The 24,122-nt window shown below is 41.6% G+C and overlaps 2 protein-coding genes across 19 annotated transcripts in view; both read right to left on the bottom strand.

Moving 5' to 3' along the window:
* cax1 (cation/H+ exchanger protein 1) overlaps positions 1-24,122 on the bottom strand; it is a 1,125,587-nt gene that overhangs the window by 395,201 nt on the left and 706,264 nt on the right. The window lies entirely within an intron of this gene.
* erc1b (ELKS/RAB6-interacting/CAST family member 1b) overlaps positions 1-24,122 on the bottom strand; it is a 340,281-nt gene that overhangs the window by 76,730 nt on the left and 239,429 nt on the right. For all 18 annotated transcript variants that reach the window (XM_037539543.1, XM_017723129.2, XM_017723132.2 and 15 more), the window contains one exon: positions 5,427-5,574. In XM_037539543.1, coding sequence (XP_037395440.1) covers positions 5,427-5,574 — 148 coding nt within the window. The remainder of the gene's footprint in view (positions 1-5,426; positions 5,575-24,122) is intronic.

The raw sequence follows: 24,122 nt of genomic DNA, 5'->3' as shown, positions 1-24,122 counted from the left end.
GACAGCCTCTACTCTTCTGGGGAGGCTTTACACTAGATGTTAGAACATTGCTGTGAGGATTTGCAGCCACAAGAGCAATAGTGAGGTCAGATATTGATAACAGATGATTCGTTTTGATAACAAATATCACTCCAAGTCATTCAAAAGGTACTCCATCACTCCCGAGAAGACTGCTCCACAGCCCAATGCTGGGGGGCTTTTTACCCCTCTACCTGTCGCTTGGAGCATGGTGACCTTGGCTCACTCCACAATGCCCCATTCTACTGGAAATGCTTTTCTATAGAGAAACAAGCTGGATGCGAAAACACCCTTGGATACACAGAGTAGACTAGCTTACGTGGTTTCTCGCACTGTATATACTTTTACATATTAAAAAAGACGCAATTCAGGCTTACAGATGGCGGCTGCTGCTGTTTTAACTATGTGACCTACTTCTGTCCATTTTTATACAGTCATACGCAAAAGTTTGAGCAGCCTTGGTCAAATGACATGTTCTGATGATGTTCTAATTAAAAACACATTAAGAACACCATGCGTCAAACACAGGGCCCAATCCTCTCTGGCCTGCAGAAGTACTTTCATTTTCTATTAATATTCACCCATTTCACAATGCCCTGCACTACAGTCCCCAGCATGCACTGCAATGTGATGTTCTCTCTGACTCTCCTACATCAACAGCAGGAGTCAATCTGTGGGACAGTGGTCTTCAAAATTCCACACCAGCCATTTCACCAAACTCATTAGCTTCATTGACACCTAACATTAGCTCAGCAGAGTCTTAATGTAAAGCAAGGATGTCAGGTGTCTAATTTAAGGAAATAGATTGAGCTCCTGGGGACATTTAAATACTATTTCAAGCTCTACTACAAGTGCCTGAATTTTACTGTTGAAGTTTTTGCGTATTTTGAATAAACAGTGTTCATTTTAAAGCACAACATAAAAACATAGGTGTTTTTTGGCCCACAGATTTGTTTAGATATGGCCCTTATTTTGTAAAATGGCCCTTTAAGTGGTCGAGTTCGACACCCCGGCTCTACCAAGAACTGCATTTTTCTGCTCATTTCAGTGCATGATTTCTTTTTTTTCGCCCTCTGATTTTCTCCCCAATTTAGTCGTCTCCAATTACACCCACTAGTTAGGACCCCAATCACATGATATTATCAATGCTAGGAGGGTGAAGGCAAACACAGAGACCCGTGAAGCCACTGGATCTTTTTGAACTGCCACTCACGCAACATCACAGGGCAGCTAAATGCTCTCGGAGGAAAGCGCCAAACGGCCAGATCTGTTACGTCAGCTAACAGACGCCTGCGCTGACTAGCATCACGTTGGGTGATGGGGGTTGGGGTGGGGGGAGGATAAATACGTAAATCATGGACACCCAACCTTTTACAACACATTATCATACCTAATTCTGAAACCACATGAGCAATCTATTTGAGATTTTCTAATAACTCAGCGTAGCTTTGTGTGTTCAACCACATTTGGGACGAGAAAAATGTGCACATTTGATTTTGTCACCAAACTGTAACTAAAACCTTCCTGTCTGCAAAAAAACTGACCAGCTGATAATGGCATAAGTGAAGCATGTGACGGCAGCTGGTGGCTGATTCTGCCCTTCGGTTCATCATCAGGCTGTAAATTTGTTCGGACACGTTTCTAAGTCCACTGTGGCAGCTGTTCCTCTTTGCCAGCTCTGCTGCTAAAGTCTGGGCAGAACATCAGAGCCCGGGCGTGTGCGTCAGGGCACTGAGTGCAGAGAAACTTCACCACTGGCACTGCTGCAGTCTTCCGCTCAGGGCTTTGTGTCATTATGCAAGGCTCCTACTTCAGACCACCATCAGCACCAAGCAGATGAATGCATACACAAACTGAGCAGAAGGGTCAAGAGGAAAACTTCATTTGCTGCCTAAAACAATGAATCCTGCACAATGACACAAAGCACAGGCAAAGGGAAGAGGCTTTTTGCTCACTCTCACCAGAAACGTAGGTCGTACACTACACTTCTTAGAGAGGGACTCGCTCCTTCCTCCTGTCCTTACTCTCCTTCCCCTGTTGCTTAACCACCATACATTCACATCATCTTTTTTTAAACACTTAAAAGTCCATTCAGTAAGTTCCAGTCCAGCTTAAACTTCTCACTTTTTCAATTTGGTTTGACTGCACACACAGCATTAATATTTTAATAATAATAATAATTATTATTTTTATTATGCTGGTGGCTGCTCTAAGTGCTTTACAGACAGGAGATACAACAAGAAATAAGTATTAATTTAGAGTAATAAGAAAAAGACACAGATCAAAAAGATAAATACCAGGAGATGTAGAGCTTTAATGAAATTCTGAGTTAGAGAATTTTTTTAGATGAGTTTTTTAGATGCTTCTTAAAAGTGAGCTCTGAGCTTGACTGCCCAATAAAAGGTGAACTGATCTCCACAGTTTAGAAGCAGACTGACTGAACGAGTCTCTCCACATTTTCTGTATTTTACAGAAGGTGTTCAGAAGGTCAGTATCTGCAGATCTAAGATTCACGTGCTAGAACATAAACAGACAGACACTCTGTGATGTAAGCAGTGTTATAAAATTTAGAGCCTTAAAAACCAGTCGCAGAACTTTAAAACCAATCCTGAACGACACGGGCAGTCAGTGCAGCTCTTTCTAAGCGGGGCTGATCTGATCTCTCTGTGTTGTTGTTGTTAGGATGCTGCCGCATATTGTCCAAGTTGTAAAAGTCGTATTGTTTTCTTAGGAAGTTCAGTAAGAAGATCATTACAGTGATCAACTCTGCTTGTAACAACATGGATTAGTTTAAACAGAGGGGCTGAAACGATAATCTGTTCACAAAGTTGATGAAACGACTGAATTAGTATTTATTTAGAGGAGCAAATTAAAACACACATAGATGCCATTAGTAGGTCTGTTTGGCACAGTTTACCTCACGCTGTCCTCTTTGCATACGTGTGCGATTTCCTCACACGTTCTCTCAGAGAATATGGACAAATAGTTGCTTATGAATGTTGCTTTCTCAGAAAGTGCTCCAGAACATGACTATTTCTTATTTTCTAACGCTTTGTTTTTAAGCAGGCCTGTCTAGTGGAACCAGCTGTCTATTCAAAACAATCTAATTGTTAACAATCCAAATCAATAACGCTCCTGAACTTGGAAAATAAACTCAATTATTGAAAAAGGACTGATGTCTATAGAAAATGAAGTAAAATTTCTAAAAGAGCTAACGTCAACTGAGAGTATTGATCGAACAATCAGTTATCTATTAACAGTCAATCATTTACTCATTCACATCCCATTTTTTATTGTGAAGAATGCACATTCTGCCATACCCCCCTCCCCACAAAATCACTGAAGCTTTTCTCTGTGTGTTTTTGAAGCCAGAGACTGTTAGACAGCGTCAGTAAGCTTGGAAGAAGGCAAAAAACGCTAAACTGTACTGTTCAGCCAATGGCACGGCACTGCTTCATAGGCAGTGTTTATATAAGTACATCAGTGAAAAGAAAACAATCAGAGCCCTTTTTCCCCCCCGCCACTCCTTTGCTCTAACGTGATTTTAAAAAGCCTTAATTTTCTAGCCATGCTTGATTTATAAACTATTTAATGGACAAAAAAGCTGATATAACTTTCTATATAATCTCGCTCCTGACTGCCTTTCCAGAAAATGCTAAGTGCCTCTCTTCAGCCTTCTCCTTTTCAGTATAGCTTTCTGTTCTTAAGCGAAAGAACAGGCTGCTGGCCTTGTTATACCCTCTCCTGGCAATTACCACCTTTGACACTAACCTATAACCCAGAGTCAAAACAACAGATCACACTGCGAGGTCTGACCTTTACTACTGGTCATGTCAAACCCCCCTGAGGCTGCATTACCCCATGTGGCTCATTCGGTATCAGCCCTCCAACAGACATGCCCCTTTGCTCCCAATCAAACTATAATGACACCGAACAATTACGACGTCATCACATAATGACACACTGTCACAAGTGCCAGTCATGACTGAACATTTTCAGCTAAGAAATTTGAACTTAAAGGTGCTTGTTTCAATGCTGTAAAGTGTGTTTCTAAGGCTGTAAGGTCCGTGTCTACGTACGTTTTAAATGGTTATTCTCTTCTGACCCCTAACAAGCACTTTAATTCTGCTGGACAACCTTTCTAATGACGCTGCTAGAAAGACCGGCAAGATTACGCAAAGCTGTCAGTGAACAATCTAAACTATCGTTAAGAATCGTCTTGAACAGTTAACAACTTGTGGTGATAGTCCACAGTTCCAAACCGGATGGTTACTTGTGGTTTTAAATGTTGAGAACATGAGAAACTTGCCGAACAAAGGAACATTTTGCAAATCTGTGATGGGATGGTGGAAATAATTTGCCCAGGTTATATATTTTTACCAGCTGGTTAAAGCAGTGCTCTCATACACACTGCATGGCTTCAATTTTTGTAATATTCATAATTTAAAAAGAAAACAATGATGGATCACACCATCTTACTCACATGACAGAGACCCTTTCATTTATTTAATTTCCAGTCAAAACGGCCAATAAGTAGAAGCTTTTCTTTTTTTTTCCAGGAGATATTTCTGAGATTAGCTATAACAATCCTCTAGACCTCAGCACCACTGAACGTATTTGGGATTACTGGATCATGAGAGGCAGAAAATGCAACCAACTTCTAAGACTGAACTTTGGAGGTGTGGAAAACATCCACGCAGATTTCTCTGTGAAACTGAAAGCAAGTCTCCCAAGAAAATGGAAGCTGTAATAAAGGCATGGACACAATTTTTATTAAACAGAGGTTTACTGCTTTTTGAAAAGTGAAGAAGTTTAAATGAAATAAAAATGAAGGGTGGTCTCTAACAGAGGACTGTATGTGTGTACATTTGTGTGTACTTGCATTAGTTGGCAGAGTGATACATGAGGTGACTGCTGCCAGACTTTGAGATGGGAAGGTGTTTTGGCTATGTGTATGAAGGATCTTTGACTTGGCTTGCTTTTATTTGCAGATGGTTCATGAGGACCTGGAGAAGACTTGAATAATCCTAAAATTACCCTCTATTGGATCTGTGGTTGAACATCTGTAGCCTCTTAGTCTGTTCCAATTCTGGGTCTATTTCTCTGTAAACTTCCTCTGTTTATTCCTTCCCAAACCCATTCTTCATTAGGCTCTTCATTCCTTTAGTAACGTCAGAGTAATGACCTCGCTTATGACATGTAATCAGCTAGGAGAGGTGGTAGTTGTTAGTGGTCCACACACTTTGAGAGTTAATATACACATTCTGAGAGTTACATATGAACTCAGCAAAGATTCCTAGACATGGACCTTGGAACTAAATCCCTTTTTAATTAGTATTTTGCCAGATTTTATCATATGTGGTTCTATTTTCACATTATAAGTTTGTTGGAGGTAAAATCTCTCTTACCTGCTGTTTAAGCTGCTGCACCAGTCTGTCTTTCTCCCTCTTCAGGAGAGCAACTTCATCCTGAGTCTTCTTCTTTTTGGAGGAGGACAGTTCCAGAAGTGCTATGTTGGCGTCCTTCTCGCTTATGGCTGCCAGTAGTGCCTCCTGCCTGTACGGAGGACAAATAGTAAACAAATCATGGCATCAAATAGCCTAGCTTACTTTCCTGTCCTTCTAAATAAAAGATCAGGACAAAACTCATGACGTTTTTGGCGTAGTTCTAAAGACAGAACCATAGTTCTGGTAACAGCAATGATTGGGCATGGCTGTGGCCCCCCAAAAGCTCCTGTGAGTCAGTTAGCACTGCTCGTTGAGTAAGAATTTCCGTTTTCTGTATAATTACTAAGTTTCTCTGCTCTGAGTCAGTGAATATGCCAACTTATTCAAGAAGAAAAGCCAGCCTGTTTCACATCGCTTAAGTTAGACGGAGGTAACAGTTATAAAGCTCCGACGGCTTTATAAACAAACTACAAGCAAGCAAACAAACAAACAAACAAACAAACAAACTACAACAAAACACATCACTAATTCTGAGAAACATCAGCGTGTGTTCAAAGCATTTCATGGGAGAAGATCTCAAGAAGGATTTAAAGGTTGGAACCAGCACCAAATCCGACAAACCCAGTATTTTCATGGACACTTGTCAAAAACAGCAAACCAGAGCTGATGTAGCCTGTAATAACTGAACTCACACTGCTTTAGCTGCTAGAAAGAGTGCTTGCTTGACAATATTACAAAACATTTGGCTCGGCTTGGCAAAGCTACTTAAATATACTGAGATTTGATTTAAAGCTGCCTTCATAGACCACATTGTGCGTTTCCCTCTTGTACTACAGATGCAGTCTCTCTATCACATTCAACCAGATTTTTGGCTAAAAAGTATATGATTGGAGGATAACTTCAAAATCAGATCAGATAAAAATATAAAGCACTGCTAGACACTGCCATGCTTAAAAATGTGTGTGCATACACACACACACACACACAAACACACACACACACACACACACACACACACACACACACACACACAATCTGCTCCAACGACCACTACTGCGGCTAGTTTTGTATTGACAACTGATAAGACTGTCTTTATGCTGCGTGTTTGAAGGAGATGTCTAAGCAGACTGCAGTGAATAGACTGTTTCTATTCCTTTTTCACATCTCTGGCATGATACAGTACCTTCTGGCATAAAAAGCCAAACATGACCATTCCCCTCTAATTTAGCAATATTGTTAAAAAAGATGGAAAAGGACAATTACTACACCAGAGTAAGTCCCTTTCCACTGATGAATGGGTAGAGGGTCTCTAACAGCAACAGTCATTAATTGTGTGTGTAATTGTAGGTGTAGCAGATAAAAATGCCAGTGAGTATAGATGTAAGGTAGGTGTGCCTATTAGAGCGTGTATATAATAAGGATCAAAATCCTTCCAAACCATTTGACAGTGTCCAAAGAACTCATGATGCTCATCTACATCTGCAGGTACCCTAATTCTGCGGGGGCTCTGCTGGGTCAGGTTCAGCCACAGAGAGAGTGTGCTGCTCATTCTCACTGGAAGCAGAGATGGAAAAAAAGAGCGAGTGTGTGTCCTGTCTGACAGTGGAGGCCGCGGAACCTGTGAAGCGGTGGCCGCTATGATGAGTTCCAGAGCATCAGTGGTGAGGAAGAGACGATGCTGACAGCTCAGTGTGTGTCCAGCACATCCTCCCTCTGCCTCTCGTGCTTTTCTATCACTGCCCGATTCTTTTATGGCTTTCTCATTCCACCTTTCTGCGTTGGCTTTTACCCTCCACAGTTTTTATTGCTCTGCAACTTTTAACTGGAAGCCAGTCTCCCTCTCCTCTTCCTAGCTTTCGGTACATCTGATGTGTAATTCGTTTTCCTTTCTTAAGCACATTTTCACCATCAAATATTTAAAGCAATACTCCAGCGTTTCTCAGGCTAATCTCTATCTGCTGCGACCGTCGTATACATTGTATAACCACAATTTCAAAATGCTTACCTTTATACTTAGTAAAAAAACAGGGGACGCCCAGTTTGGGTGTAGTAGGGGACTACTAGTTTGCTACTGCATTGACTGAGAGCAGCCAAGAGTGTGTCCTGTGGTTCAGGGGCTGGTCATTTAAGCAATGCTACACCCCAGCGATGTGATGGATAGACTGTTTCGGTTGAGTTTGAATGAGTCGAGAGATGAACCTGCTGGCAGAGAAATGCTACATCGCAGCTACGGCCATCTAAAATCTCAGCTACGAGGCCACTTGGGTCGGTCGCTTGAGCAACACTACACAGGATGTTCCTAAGAACATTCCAGGCCAGCCAAGTGACTCTGTGCCCTGATCTGTGGAGCTTTCCCTCTGCCAGCTGCAGAGCTTTGAGAGATGTGTTGCGGTTTGTTTGTTTATTGCTGATTACATATTTCACTTCTATAAAGCATTCTTGGGCTTGAGAAAGGTGCTACATGAACTTTTGTTTATACATGCTTCAAAGTTATTATCTGAGGTACAACACAGATGTAGGAGCTGAAGTTTAGGTTGAAATTGCTGGCTTATTCCTTTAAGACAATCAGAGGACTAATCTGACCTGATTCTATCCAGAGCGACATCACGGCGGAGGAGAGAAGCTTCTGTGCCTGACAACTCAGGAATACAACGTGCCCCTTCGAGCACTGGCACACACAGTTACCTAGGACTCGCAGACACACACGGCAGTACTGAGTGTCATGTAGGTTCCTCTCTCAGACCACGCTGATTAATTATGTCTTGTTAAAGCACTGCAAACAAACAAGAGACACAGAGGATCTATTATCTCATAAGCTCCCGAACATATTTACACAAATCACCTTTTGCAGGACAGGAGGCCTTATTAATCATACGTCTGTTTGAGTTCACTGGATTCGACCATCAAACGAGGTGAAAACGTGGTGCCGTGTACACAGAGGCCACCCAGTACCGCGTAAACCACCGTGCTCCAGCGTAAACTAATAAATGAGCTTTGGAGGGGTTCCAGCAGGCCCCTCACTGCTAACACGTTCTGTCAGAATGGCCTTTTAATACACTGACCTCCTGACTAGCAGCACTCATTATGGTCAGCTCCAGACCACAGGCACCAGCTGGTCCTGAGGTGAGCCAGTTTACTCTGGGCAAACGGAGCTCCGTTCCTGCTCCACAACATCCCTGTGTAGTCATGACGTGCATTCTGTAGCTGGCCCTGCCAAACATATCACCGTGTTCACAACCTCATATCTTTATAATGGTAACTCTACGTTTATGGTTTTATGAGTTAATGGGAACTTATTTCAAGCAAAAATTTCCATTCGTCATGAAATGTTCACACGCTGTAACTGGTAGCTGGTGTTTTTAAGTGGAGTGAAAAGGACAATTTATTTCCACCATTTGTGTCCCTTTGTCATTACATTTACAAATATGCATGTACTGTAAAGGCGTATGAATTACAGGAAAATGAATTTAATTGTTAATAAAATCTTAATTAATAAAAGTCTGCACCACTTAGAAAACAACATGTTTACCTGGCCCACTATAACCCCTTAACCATGAAACATCATTGTTAAAATATTTTTAAAATCTCATTACTTCTTGACTTGTGCATTAATGTGTGAATCCATGCTTGAAACATCCTTTTTCATGAGTCATCCATTATAGTTTATGGAAAATGTACATACTGAGTCCCACGCTGTTCACTCAGCCATATTAACTGGTGGGTGGTTAAGGGTGGGCAAGTGAGGATGCAAAGTTTATTTAAAAAAAAAAAAAAAAAAAAAACTGCATACCTTCTCCATTTTTTAGCCCTTTTTCTTCCTTTATATCTAAATACAGAATTTCAAAAAAGTCTAACTTAAGTAAATCATTAGAATTTCAACATTTGTTGTTTTATTTTATTTTGCTTATCTATGGTTGTCTGTCTGTATGCTGAAACATTTACTGGAGTCTATTTATTTTATGATACCGAGCTTTGTACGGCACAGGAATAGGTCAGGTCATGAATGTAGTACTGACCCAGTTGGGCTAGGAAGGGGAGGGTAAAGGGTGTCATGTTGTTGTAACAATACAAATATATGTGGTTTTGTATGAATCTCAGATAAACATAAAAAGAATATTAACGTTCTCATTTTGTGTATTTGTGAACTCTACGCTACAAACCTCCTGTTATTTCAGTCGTATTAACAGCCTCATTTAAGCTACAATCAGCAAAGAAATCTTGTAAAAAGTTTGTTGACATTGTACCACACTTTTATATATACTGGTTTATATATTTATGATATAATATATTATAATATCTTTGGCAAAGGATAACTGGCACTCCAATCATGGAATCATCCGCAACAGCAATAACATGAGGATTAGAAGCTAAAAACTAAAAGCAGAGGGAAGAGAAACAATTCATACACTGAACGGAGGGGAACACAGGGAAGGAAGACAGACGAGCTTAAAACTCTCATCTATCCCTTACTCCCTCTTTCTCTCTCTCTCTCTCATCTCACCTTCCTTGTACACAAGCCCGTCAGTAAGGCTCCAAACAAGACTTCCTCTCTTTCTCTCTCTCTGTGTGTGCTATCTGAGGGAGAGGATAATGAGGAGCTGTGAGGACAGTGTGGCAGATTTACGGTGACTGCGTGATGGGGACACACAGCAGTGTGTCGGTGCTAACCCAGTGCTAATGTGTTAGCGCTGGGGAGAAGTGAGTGATGGAGTCGAGTAGCTTCGCAGAGTCACACCACACTACACCCACACACACATTCTGAGGCTACAATAACATGCACTCCACCACATTTGTCAAGTTCAGGAAGTGAGATAGGTGCAGATTTAAGGCAGAAGAGAGGGCAAGACTCTGACTTCATCCTCGTCTCAAGTTTTCCTTTGTTGTTCCTCTTGGAAGTCGCTGCTCTCTCCTTAATAAGGCACCAGTTTTGTCTTTGGCTTTAAATCTTTTCCTTTATGTGAAGGTACAGCCTTGACCTGGGTGGACGCAGAGAACGGATCAAATTGTGGCCACATTCCTTTTCAGCCTTTTTCATCTCTTTAGGCCATGTTAGTTAAACCACTCAGACTGAGAGCAGTGGTAATGGATCGTATTTGCCGGATTTGCACTGCTGTGTAAGACTGTATTGTAGTTGGCGCTGTACCACATTATCTTGTCTTATTGTACTTTATGTAGTCTGTCTTTCTGACTCGTATCATGTGGTCCTGTAAACACAGACCATGTGTGCATGCTGCACCGAGACCCTGGAGGAACGCAGCTACATTCCACTGTATACAGTCAGATGCAAAAGCTTGAACAACCCCAGTCAAATTACATGTTTTGTTGATTTTCTAAGTGAAAAAAGGTTTAGAGGGGAAAAAAAAACGTACATATGGCATTTTTCTGCCAATATTAGTGCACAGTTATTGTATGTTTGCCGAGTTTATCATATTATGAAAAAAAGAAAGAAAAAAAAACATAAAATATAAAATGCGACTTCCACAGTCCATAATTTATATTTTATTCTTTTCAATTAACTGTTAAACTCAGCAACTAAACAGCAAATGTGCATTAAGTGCACAAACTGGCCACTTTATCAGGTATATCTACCTTGTATCTGTACTTATTAACAATGTTTACATGCACAACGATGATTACTTAGTAGTCTGGCCAAGCCTAGCCTAACTCATCAAGCAGACAGCACAGTTCAGCTATAATGGTCTAAGTAAGGTCAGTAACACTTGAATGTTGCTACATAACAACATAAAATTACCCACAGTATAAACATATAATGGCAGATGTCGTGTGCGGTCATGACAATAATCCACCTCCCAAGTAGTGCCTATCAGTTATGGTCCTGTGGAGGTAATAACCAATCATGAATGGGGTAAAGTGGGGCTAACAAATTACAGAGAAACAGTTCACAGACTGTAGCTGTAGAACTACAAAGTGCACCCATGCGATAAGCAGACTTCACAAAGTGGACAATGAGTAGATACAAGGTATGTATACCTAATAAAGTGGCCAGTGATTGTATTCGGATCAGTAGTCTTGCTTCGACATGTTTGATACAGTCATATGCAAAAGCTTTAAGTGAAACCAAGTTAACACATCCTCTACAGGGAACTCATTTCTGCACATTTTAATGCACAATTACAGTTCATTTGTCCATTTTATATGTTTTGCTTTTTCCACAGTATGTTAATCTTGTGCACTTACAATTGAAATAAGTGGCATTTTAAGTGTGTTCTCTGTAAAGTGGTGTGTTTACTTATGTACGCTTAGAAAATCAACAAAACCTGGCATTTGACTAGAGGTGTTCAAACTTTGAAGAGTACGGAGCAGAGACAAATAAGGCTAAATGCCAAACATGACTATTCAAGAATAGACCGAACAAGAAATGGACACAAATTTGAACAGATGGATGGGCAGGAGAGAAGGAAGGAAGAAAGAAGGAAAGAAAGAAAGCCAGACAGAAAGAAAGAAATTAAATCTTTAACTAGGGGCGTTCAAACTTTTGCATATGATTTGTTGCCTAGAATAATGGGACTAAATATAAAACGAGGGAGAAAAACATGGCCAAACTATGCCTGTCAAATCATCATCATCATCATCATCATTATTATTTATTAGTAGTAGTGGTATTACTATATTGAGACAAGATTTCTGTGATTAATAGCAGTTATTCACAAAGTAGCATGTTTTTAACTCAACATTAAACTCAGACTCATAGGGTCTCAATATAAAGTGAATTCACTAAAAATATACATTTTTTTAATTAACTTACAATTAATACTGCACTTTGACTGATACATTCACTCTTTTCCCAGTCCTCAATTAAATTTCTGTAACCGAGCTTTATGACCAGCAGAAAGAGCTAATGCTCAAAGCTAATGCTCAAAGCTCAAAGAAAGTAGCTTCTCAACACAGTGCAATAATAAATTTGTGCTTTTTGCACTGTTTAAACAGGTATTTCCACTGATTCAATAAAAACAATACCTCTGGTCCTCTGATGAGACAACACTGTATATCTCTGATTTTTTCATTTGCCAGCAATAAGACTGTATATATACGGGCACTTATTCTTTGAGCTTTCTGGCATAACTGAAAAACCAAAAGCCATAATGAAGTTTGTCTGTCTTGTACATTGTTTATATTTGTCCACAGATGTACAGAGGTACTGCAGAGTTTAGTTTAGCTGTGTGATTCCAATAGTAGGCACACAGCTCCAAAGGCAGAGCGCCTAAGGAGATGAATACCGAAAGATGATTTATTTGGGTTACAAAGAAGTGATTGCATGTGCTAAAGCTTTGACAGACCTAGTCCAAACTGAAAGAAAACAGGCAAAGGAACTTCTGGGAATAGTCACTGGTCCTGCAGGTTCTGCTCTGAAGAGGCTACAAAAAAAATCACAGATGGGGTTAAGGGGTCAACTAGCATCCCTCACCCCCATCAACGGCCTAATGAGAGAAGCTCTCAGTCACTCAACGCAACCCACTATGCTGAACACCCATCCATTCCCGCCCTATTTCCCCTTTGGTATCTCTCTCCTATCTACCCTTTCTTTCAGAGAGCATCCAACCAAGTCTTCTCAGCTTCCAGTCCTCGTTCTGAGTTATCTGAGGGAGAGGAGAATGAGGATCTATGAGGAAGGCAGCGTGGCAGATTTATAGCCACTGCGTGACGGTGACACACGGCGTCAGTTGAGCCGCCAATGGAAAAGACACCACACAGAATGCCAGGAATGGTGGTGAATGCTAAACATGACTTGTCACACCAATTCCTGTTGTCTGATGACAGTCAATCAGAAAATGATGGTGGAACACGAAGAGGAATGTTAAACGAATGCAGATCTGAGGTCGGATGCTCGGAATCCTTTCGGTCAGCTCAACCGCGAACATCACGAAAAATATGGAGCAGAGGTTACAACAAACGCGGCTGTACGCCAAACATGAATATTCAAGGATGAACGAGAACGGACCGAACAAGAAATGGACACAAATTTGAACGTATTTTCTTCAACACCTTAAAGAAATAAAAGCTTTTACCCCCCTCGTTCACTATGTAACTGATTTATCTCAGAATATATTAGAGTCTACATGTTTAGAGTTGACTTTCCATAGCTGATTTTTTTTCTCCAGCTAAAATATGTATTTTGTATATAAAAAGAGAATAAAAGCTTATGTTTTTATATAAAGTCATTTTTTATATAACTGAGCTCTAAAATATACTAATTCGATATTTAACTGTCAATTTATCATTCAGTCCCTAAACTATAGGGTTATAGAAAAGCAAAAAGGCAAAAGTACACTTAACATATTACATATCCCACACTTATCAATAGAGCATCAGCACCATTAGGGTCAACTGGCCATTCTTTTAAACATCCCCTCAATACATTTCACCAAACCCTGATTCAATGTGGAGGAATTCGGAGGACAGCAATAGCCAGGAGGGAAGAATGTTTTATCAATGGAATCAATCAACACCAAGTTCTACCTGATACTGCCTGATCTAGCACATAAAAATAAAATATAGGCCAGTCGTGTTAAACAAACTGAGTGTTGGAGGAGCCCCAGCGTATTAAAAAAATAAAAATAACCTTAACTCTCCATCATTCACTGGCTTCAAGCCACAGCTCCACTTCCAAGGCCCTTTTCCGACAGGCCCATGTGTACGCAAGTGTGTATTTTATGCGGGAGAAGCAAGGAGAAATATGGTGTCCGCTTAGCGTTCGGCTCTGCCCTGGGGCACGGCAGACTTTCAACGGCTGCTTTTACTGCCTCAACAAAAAAGAGAAACATCCGCTGCCTCTGAGATCTTACCAGAGCTATTTTAAATGGAGACGGCTCAGGCACCGAGTCTCGCTCTCTGGACGGGTCATTCAAAACATTAGAGGAAAATCCACAGGCTTCCTCCATTAAAGCTAATATTGACCCACCAAGAGCAATAAATTGTACTGTATAATCAATTTGAAGCTATGGGATTTCACTGTTTGCAGTAATGCCTCTAATGTGGCACATATAGCCTTTGACTTATCAGTACAGACATTGGTGGATCACTGTACTTATGGGAGAACCTGAAATATTTAAACATCTAAATAAAGCCTAAATAAAAAGAAATCACATCAGATTATCAGGGTGGTATGCACCAAATAAGGGAGCTCACCAAATGATCAGAGCATGCTCTTCTCCTAATGCACAGCCTGCACGATCTGCCTGATTTAAGATCTGACTCTTTACAGACGCTCTTGTAGTTTGTCCAGCACGAGCTGCTGCTAATAATGACAAACAGCCATCTAAATAGCAGCAAAGCAACGCACCGGATGTTGGAACATGGAACACAGAGCACATTTCTGGCCAAGACTCAGTGACTTCATTGGTTTAATTCAAACTGACAATCAAATCAATCACGAAGGCGTAGAGATCAACTAAGATTTTTTTTTTTTACTCTGACTGTGATACATGCAACACAATGGGTAGGATATAACATTTATATCATGACTATCTGTGAGGGATAGATAATCATTTCTTACCTAGTCAAATTCCCAAGGTCAGTTTCTGCGAATAACAGAGGCAGATGTGGAAGTAAGAGAGTGCCTGGCTTCCACACCAAATTCCACACTAATTAATGAACACACATGTGTATAATTTAGTACACTTTAGTGGCTGCAGTCTGTAAGGACCAAATGAAAAACAACGAAAACCAGATGAACTAAGTATGAAAAGCTGTTAGGATACGTCAAACAAAAATGGCAGTGTGAGGCAAAAGGATGTGTTTTTGGTCAAAATGACATGGTGGTTTGAGTTTGTACACTGTTAGAAATAAAGGTTCTATGCAGGTAAATTTTTCATTTATCAAGGTACAAGCAATGTAAAATGTTCCATAAAAGGTACAGCAGTGGTTCTAAGGTTCACATTTATTTATTTATACATTTTCATAACTGAATGTTTTAAAATAGAACAATAAAATGAAAAGCCTGGAGGCGAGACAGTACCGTACTGTACAGTCAGTACAACTTAGAAAATATCATTTCAATAGATTATGATACAGTTATGTTCCTTGACTAAAGGTACTAAGATTATACTTTTGAAGGTCCCACCCCAGTGACAAGAGGTGCCTCTGTGACGGTCTCATACCTTTATTTCTGAGAGTGTATAATGCAGTGCATGCCAGCTGCTAAACATTCCAAATCACTGCTTTATTTCTTCTGATACTTCCTCCTGACAGTGATTGGTCCTAAGCACCATGTTGTTTGCTCTGAGACCTCCCCCTGATTGTGACTGGTCTTGATCACCATGTCTCTGGGCCTCTGACTGTGATTGGTCCTAATCACTGTATCATTTATTGTAAGACGTCCTCCTGACTGTGATTAGTCTTGATCACCACCCCCACCCCTCAACCCCCGAGTCCTCCCCCTGACTGTGATTGGTCCTAATCACTGTATCATTTATTGTAAGACGTCCTCCTGACTGTGATTAGTCTTGATCACCTCCCCTCAACCCCCGAGTCCTCCCCCTGACTGTGATTAGTCTTAATCACCCCCCCTCAACCCCCGAGTCCTCCCCCTGACTGTGATTAGTCTTAATCACCCCCCCTCAACCCCAGAGTCCTCCCCCTGACTGTGCTTGGTCCTAATCACTGTATCATTTATTGTAAGACGTCCTCCTGTCCGTGATTAGTCTTGATCACCCCCCACCCCCCAAGTCCTCCCCCTGACTGTGCTTGGTCCTAATCACTGTATCATTTATTGTAAGACGTCCTCCTGTCCGTGATTAGTCTTGATCACCCCCCCACCCCCCAACCCCCAAGTCCTCCCCCTGACTGTGATTGGTCCTAATCACTGTATTATTTATTGTAAGACATCCTCCTGACTGTGATTAGGCCTGATGACTGTGATTGGTTTTGATCACCATGTCTCCGAGCCCTGCCCTTGACTGTGATTGGTTGTAATCACTGCGCTGTTTATTGTGAGACCTCCTACTGAATGTGATTGATCCTAATCACCGTGTCATTTGTTCTGAGACCTTCCTCTGACTGTAAGCGGTCACATCATAGGCAACGTGTGCCACCGCATGAACCTGGCCTCTGGCAGTGCTAAGCGAGAAAGACGTACACCAAGCTCTTTTAAAGTTTACTTATGACTGTGTATTTGGTGGTAGTTCCAACTGTTTTCTAGCTATGGTAGAGATTTAGCCTTGAGGCTGTCAACGACTGTGTGCGTCATGTTGTTATGGCAAACTCAATTTGGTTTTAGATTCCATTAAGTTTTTATGAATATTGAAATATTAAATATTTGCTAATGTTAACAAAATGTCACATTAAAGACACATTAAGTTCATTTTGAGCAGACTGTTAGCATTTGCTGTGTTAAAAGTATTCTTTAAGAAGTGCACGCTTTAAATGTGGCATAACATCCACAGGACTATCTTTATTGCTGATGCTTGAACACTGACTGGTGCTGAATTAGCAGTGTGTGTTCAAATAGGAAAAAGGTACTAGGGCACAGACATACAGACACAGAAGCACTGCTCACTTAGCACATGCACATACATGCATGTACGTACACAAATGCTTTAGCGCTGCCCTTTTGCTCCCCAGAGACCCCCACACTTATCAGCTCTCTTCCTGAGGCTGACAGGCCAACCTTAATTAGTCGTGATAGCAGCTCACCAAAAGAGCAACCAGCACGTCCCTCCCTCTCCCCACCACACACAGACTGCATTTCCCCTACTATCCCCCCACTACCCCTAACTGCACCCCCCAACTCTCCACCAGCTCAGCCTCTCCTGGGAAACAACACAGTCTGACAGCACAAAGTTGCCTGGATCACATGACAGAGAGAAAGAGAGATATACAAACTATACACAGTTCTTTGGCCAAGCAATCTGACATTAATGACTGCAATAGGTCTCATAATTAACTCAATTATTTGTTGTAAAAAGATTTCTCAATTCAAATTCACCTAATCGATGATAAGGATGGCGATGCACTTAGTATTTTAGTATAGTGTTTTTACACCGATCAGGCATAACACTATGACCATTGTTTCTACTCTCACTGTCCATTATCAGCTCCACTTACTGTATAGCTGCACTTTGTAGTTCTACAGTTACAGACTGTAGTCCATCTGTTTCTCTGATACTTTGTTACCCCCTTTTACCCTGTTCTTCAGTGGTCAGGACCCCCATGGACCCTCACAGAGCAGGTACTATTTGGGTGGTGGATCATTCTCAGCACTGCAGTGACACTGACGTGGTGGTGGTGTGTTAGTGTGTGTTGTGCTGGTCTGAGTGGATCAGACAGTTTTTAAACATGCCAGTGTCACTGCTGGACTGAGAATAGTCCACCAACCAAAAATATGATAACTCTCCTGAAGAAGGTAATACATACTTTATATGTAATGCGTCAACATAACCAAACTTTTTTCCAAGTAATTTGGAATTTTTAACAGACACAGAAGCGGGTTACACACAGAGCCAAAACAAGCAAAAAGGGCCATGTGATAGGGCTGCGGTCAAACGATGACCATTTAGGATGTGCTACATGAAGTGTGACCAGGGACATACACAAACCCCTACAAGCACTGCTCCCGCTCTCTAGGGCCCTCAGGAGTGCCTGTTACTGTGGAAACACACACTGGGTTTGCTGCGAGAACCCAGCTGGGGTCTCTAAACCAAAGGCAAGAGGGACAGAAAGCAAGGGCAAGACAAAAGTACCTTCCAGGGAAGTTAAGCTTATGAAGCAGAGGCACCTGCGCAAGCCATTACTGAAACAGATGGAGCATCTTTGGGGAGGAAAGACGCGCCTGGTCTAGGCTGGAGAGAAAACACAGACAGAGGAACATGGATGCTTTACCACAGGACACCAAAAACAAAGGATTAGTCTTGTCAGAGAGACATACAGTCTTTGAGCCTGGCTCTCTGCTGCTGCTGGCCAAATGCAGCAGCTTAGCAGGATACGCAACTTAAGACCTATTTCTTTTTTATGGATTCTGACATAACGACCGTGTACATCACTGGAAAATGTATATGTGGGTTATTGAGATGTTTTCTCCGAGTGCTGGTCAGATTATAGATTTCCATTGTAAATATGATCAACATTAATAATCAACGCAGTCTCCGCAGTACTACCATATGTGCTCCTGACTTTATCCACATTACAGTTGCACTACTGCTTTAACAGTTCAAATGCCAATGAAGAACTAGTTAAGATCAGTTCATTGGTTCAAGAGTCCAGAAGAGATTAACACAGTATATAAAGGTTCCCAAAACTCACTCACCCCTAATCCACACAGACACTAAGCTGTGATGCCACACAAACCATTACATTTACACACATCCTCCTGCTCAGCCTATATCAGTTTAGCCCCGCCCACTCACAATACAATAGTTTTAATACATAAACCCACAGAAAGTATTACTGAAAGCTGAAAAATTGGTGGAAACACTCTTCAATATCACATGACTTCACTTTTAGGGAGTGTGTTAATGCCTCACCTCAATCAAGGTGTTAATACCTTGATTCACAGTAGCCACGTTTACATGCAGCCGTTAATAATTCAACTAATAGCTCAATCGGAATAGAATACGTCCATGTAAACACCGCAATCGGAATAGACTAGTCCGATTTAGGCCATGCGGAAAACAATTACTCTCTCATTGAACAAGGTGGGTAATCCTGTAAATAATCTGTTAAATAGAAAAATAATAGCTGTGTAAAGGTCTCAACATGGCGGAGCAGAAACTGGTCTGTAGAGGAGACGAAGTTTATGCTTTGGCGGCGGTGGGATGGACGTCCAGCTTATGCGTCTCAGAACATGACCTCTTCCTCTCAGCCTTCTTTAATAAGGATATGTGAAGGATGTTTTCCTGAGTCTGACATCATCGGATTATTTGTAGTGCGCATGTAAATGAAGATTTTCTATCAGATTGTTGAATAGAGTGAGAATATAAACACCTCAGTCTAAAGCTGTAATCGGAATGTATTCAATCGGATTAGCAAAAATCTTTGCATGTAAACACAGCCAGTGCCTTTCTAAAAATTAGATCTTGGGTCAAAACTTTATCTCACAGCTATTATAAAACAGGCATCAGGCAGTGTATTTGTGACCACGTCCTGTAATAACCTTGCAAGAGAGCTTTTAGAGGTATTAACTCTTTGGATGTCTGGTTCCTATAAATGAAATCTAATGTAAATGAAATGGAATTAATGATTTAATTATACAGATTTGTTACAAAACCAATGGAATTCCCTTTAAGCCCACATTACGTGAACGTTCCCAGGTAATCCAAAATAATGTGTTTTGCCCCAGCGATGGAGATGCTTTTGACCAAGACTCACCTCTTATTGGTTATTTATGAACAAAACATCACTAGCAGGGGCTTTAAACTATATGGAGCTAAAGAAAATAGCAGTGATGCATGTTTCTACGTGTGGACAGTCCCTGAGGGGTTTGCCATTCGGGCTCAGAGGAAAATGGCATGATGAACGAGGGGAACGAGATGTGAAGAGGTCAAAAGCAAAGGTCTTGACCCACGGCTGCCCTTTGTGACCAGATGAGCCCAGGGTGATGACGGCCCGGGGCAATGAGGGCTCTGACGTATAGCTGCACAGTTCCGTAAGCTTCTCAGTCTGTAAGGATTTAAACAGGCCTGGGGCTGAAAGCAAATGTCAGGATGCTGATTCATGGAGCGGAGAGCAAGATTTTACCTAGAGACCTACCTGTCAGCTTGTAAACACACACACACACACACAACCTAACAGGAAGGTGAAGACACTAGCAGAGTGCAATCCATCTATATTCCATGGCTTCTTCTGTGCTTGTGGCCTTGGCTGTGGACTATCCTGTCTGCCATAAACACCAAACAACAGAATATAAAGATAAACAGTACAGAGGGCCCTTCCACTCAACAGGCATCAACAGATCCTCTGTTACCAAAACTCTCACCTTGAAACCGGGGCTTGACAATATGAGCAAAATATTAGCATTACTATAATACTGGTGCACGTCAGAATTCAATTTATAGCATATTAAAGGAATGTCAACCAAAAATCAGTTTTACACAGTTTAACATTTGATGTTTGGCGTCCAAATTATGCTTCTTTAGTTATAAACTGGAACTACGTTGCTAACAAACACTAGAAATCAACAGCTGCCCAAATCTTTTCCATAAATACATCATCAAAACGTCTCTCAACCTGCTCAAACTGCATCTTCATAAAGGCTGTTAATGTGGTTCAGACACAGTATAACCTACAGTGAGCTACAAAGATTGACCAACCTTCACTGTGTAACTGAACGCAGTGGGCAGCCACTCTAGACAACAGGTGTTGCGGCTTATCCTGACTTCCCTTCACATGAACATGCCATGCAGCCATATGGACCCTACAGTTAATTTTGCATTTTTAATGGAATATATCGCTTTATAAACAGACACAACAAGAATCACAAATGCAATCCAGTGTCCATATGCCTGCATGACATGCGTGCATGTGAACGGGAACCAGATCCTGTGAGGGAGTGGGAATTTGGCACAAGCTGCTAGATTTATACCTGCAGTGTTCAGCCACACAGTGAAGTTTTGTTCTATTTTATGGTTCACCATTAGTCCTACTGTGTGCTGAAACACACTGAAGAGTCTGTGCTCCCTTAATGAAGAGTGGGATGCGGTTTGAGCAGGTTGAGAGAGGTTCTATGTAGGTGTTTCTAGAGAGGATTTTAGGTGAATACTGTCCAACAGCATTTTAGGGCCACTGTTAAAAACAGAATCTTAGACTTAGACTTCCAGCGTCTTACAACTTTGATAATAATGTCACTGGGATGTAGACGCCGAGCATCCCACTCACTCCTTCAGGATTGATCATTACCATTCTCATTGTCTGCTGTGAAACTACATGCCCTCTTTGAATAGCATGGAGGTGTAACCACCGACAGCTGAGTAGATGCCACTGCCTGCGATTCTCCTACAATAAAACAGAAAATTTCCTCTGAGTCCGCCCGGCTCTTTATTCTCAATAAACAGTTTCGGGCACAGCTGTTTCAGCCATTTCTTATACTAATACCCCTATGGTGCTAATGTGTCAGGAGAGACAAGGTATTTCTTAATGGGAGGAATCGATATGAAAGTACAACTCTACCAACTCCTCGACGTCCCGTTTTAACAAAAGTAGGTTGCTACCTTCCTTTTTTCACCAAACCATTTAGTTACAATATTATGGCTTAGCCTGCTAATATTGCACATTGTCATAATTGAACGGCTTTATTATTGAAATACTATGACTTTTTATCTCAAAGTCTATTATTTTCAATCTTCCCTTTTTAACAGTGACCCATGCCGTTGTAGTATCGCCTTGTGTTTGTTGGAGCTGGAAATGTTAGCCTCAGAGCTCCAGTGCTGAACTGAAGAAGCAAAGACGTCTCAGCTAATCAGCCACAGCTGTGGTAAGTGAAAAACTGTGTAAATGAGATTTTTCACTGAACTATGTGATACAGTTAAAGATAAGTATACATGAATACCTTAAGTCATCAAAACACCCACAGACACACTCGACTAACTGCGATTGGTCAGTATGCTCAAAGCTCAGAATAAAAAACACTCATTGGTTAAATTTGTATATTGCAGCCTTCTGCGATATCAGTACTGCTAAGGCCAAATTCATGACAACGATTAACAAACGACATATTGTGCAGCCCTAGTGCAGACAGCCTAATCCATCTGGTCTGCTGTAAACTGCAGTGAAGGCTAAAGAGCTTTGTAGCGCATTCCTCTCCGTCCCACAGGGGTGAGGGGCTTATCCTAAAACTTCCTCCACCATCAGGCCTAGTAAGATGGTGCAGCCTGCAAAGAATTCAAGAATCATGTGGTCATCTTTATGAGGCACAGACACATTCACTTCTCTGGCTCTACCACATCAAGGAGGGGTTTTTCCTACTCTCATCAAGGCGATAAAAAGACCCTTAAGACCAGCACATGCTCGTGATGAGAGCATTTTAAAGATCTAGTTACGTCAAGCGAAAGGACGAAGAGTTTTCATAAACAGGGACTTTTATGGGATCAGCGGAGACAGGGGGTATGTGGTGTGAGGATACCACAGACCAAAATGAAATGCCCCCAAACACCACCAGCCACAACCCAATTACCAACACCACACCACACAGAATGCTATAAAACAAACACAGAGGCCCTTCATTAAACCCACAGCCACCAGGGCTAGAACCCAGAGGCACACATCCACTAGAGACATGCTGATCAAGTTGTTTGCCCCCAATCCCAATCCCAATCCTTTACTACCGAGCATGCCCATAGAGAGATAGACCCTCTAACAATTCCTCAAGGACAGGCTAATTTCTTTTCTTTATTCCATATTCACTGCTGTATATTCGTTGTCAGTTCTGCATATTGCTCATGTGGAATTTCCTATCCAGTGTCATTGAGAGAAGGATGTGTTCTCCTTTCGAGTCTTCACTCCTCTCAATGTTTCTTCCTGTTGCTCTTAGGGAGTTTCACTATTGATTGTTTCCCTTGGCTTCTCAGTTGGAGTAGAAACCTGGATATTCAGCAGCATTGTGACACTGCTCATGCTTAAGGATCTATATAAATATATTTTGGATTGAATTGAACATGGCTTGATATTTCCACTAAGAAAGCAGCCAGTCTCTTTAGATAGATGGGAAAGGTACACTGTATTGCCAAAAGTATCCACTATCCCATCCAAAGTATTAAATTGTGTTACAATCACTTCCATGGAAATAGGTGTATAAAATTAAGCACCTAGGCCTGCAGACTGCTTCTACAGACATTAGTGAAAGAATGGGTCGCTCTCAGGAGCTCAGTGAATTCCAGCGTGGTACCGTGATCGGACGCCACCTCTGCAACAAATCCAGTCGTGAAATTTCCTCACTACTAAATATTCCACAGTCAACCGTCAGTGGTATTATAACAAAGTGGAAGTGATTGGGAACAGCAGCAACTCAGCCATGAAGTGGTCGGCCATGTAAAATGACAGAGCGGGGTCAGTGGATGCTGAGGGGCATAGTGCGCAGAGGTCACCAACTTTCTGCAGAGTCAATCGCTACAGACCTCCAAAGTTCATGTGGCCTTCAGATCAGCTCAAGAGCAGCGTAGAGAGCTTCATGGAATGGGTTTCCATGGCTGAGTAGCTGCATCCAAGCCTTACATCACCAAGGACAATACAAAGCATGGAATGCAGTGTTGTAAAGCGCCGCCACTGGACTCTAGAGCAGTGGAGACGTGTTCTCTGGAGTGACGAGTCTCACTTCTCTGTCTGGCAATGTAATGGACAAGCCTGGGTTTGACGGTTGCCAGGAGAACGGTACTTGTCTGACTGCACTGTACCAAATGTTTGGTTTGGTGGAGTTGGGATTATGGTGTGGGGTTGTTTTTCAGGAGTTGGGCTCAGCCCCTCAGTTTCAGCTCTTAATGCTTCAGCAGACCAAGAGATTTTGAACAATTTCCCAACCTTCCTGTTCCAACATGAATGCGCACCAGTGCACAAAGTAAGGTCCATAAAGACGTGGATGAGCGAGTCTGGTGTGGAAGAACTTGACTGGCCTGCACAGAGTCCTGACCTCAACCCGATAGAACACCTTTGGGATGAATTAGAGCGGAGACTGTGAGCCAGGCCTTCTCATCCAACATCAGTGTCTGACCTCAC

The sequence above is a fragment of the Pygocentrus nattereri genome, chromosome 1 (genome assembly GCF_015220715.1).
Source record: "Pygocentrus nattereri isolate fPygNat1 chromosome 1, fPygNat1.pri, whole genome shotgun sequence".
NCBI lineage: Eukaryota > Metazoa > Chordata > Actinopteri > Characiformes > Serrasalmidae > Pygocentrus > Pygocentrus nattereri.
Note: the sequence above shows the minus strand (reverse complement) of the source record. Positions and strands in the feature narration are given on the sequence as shown.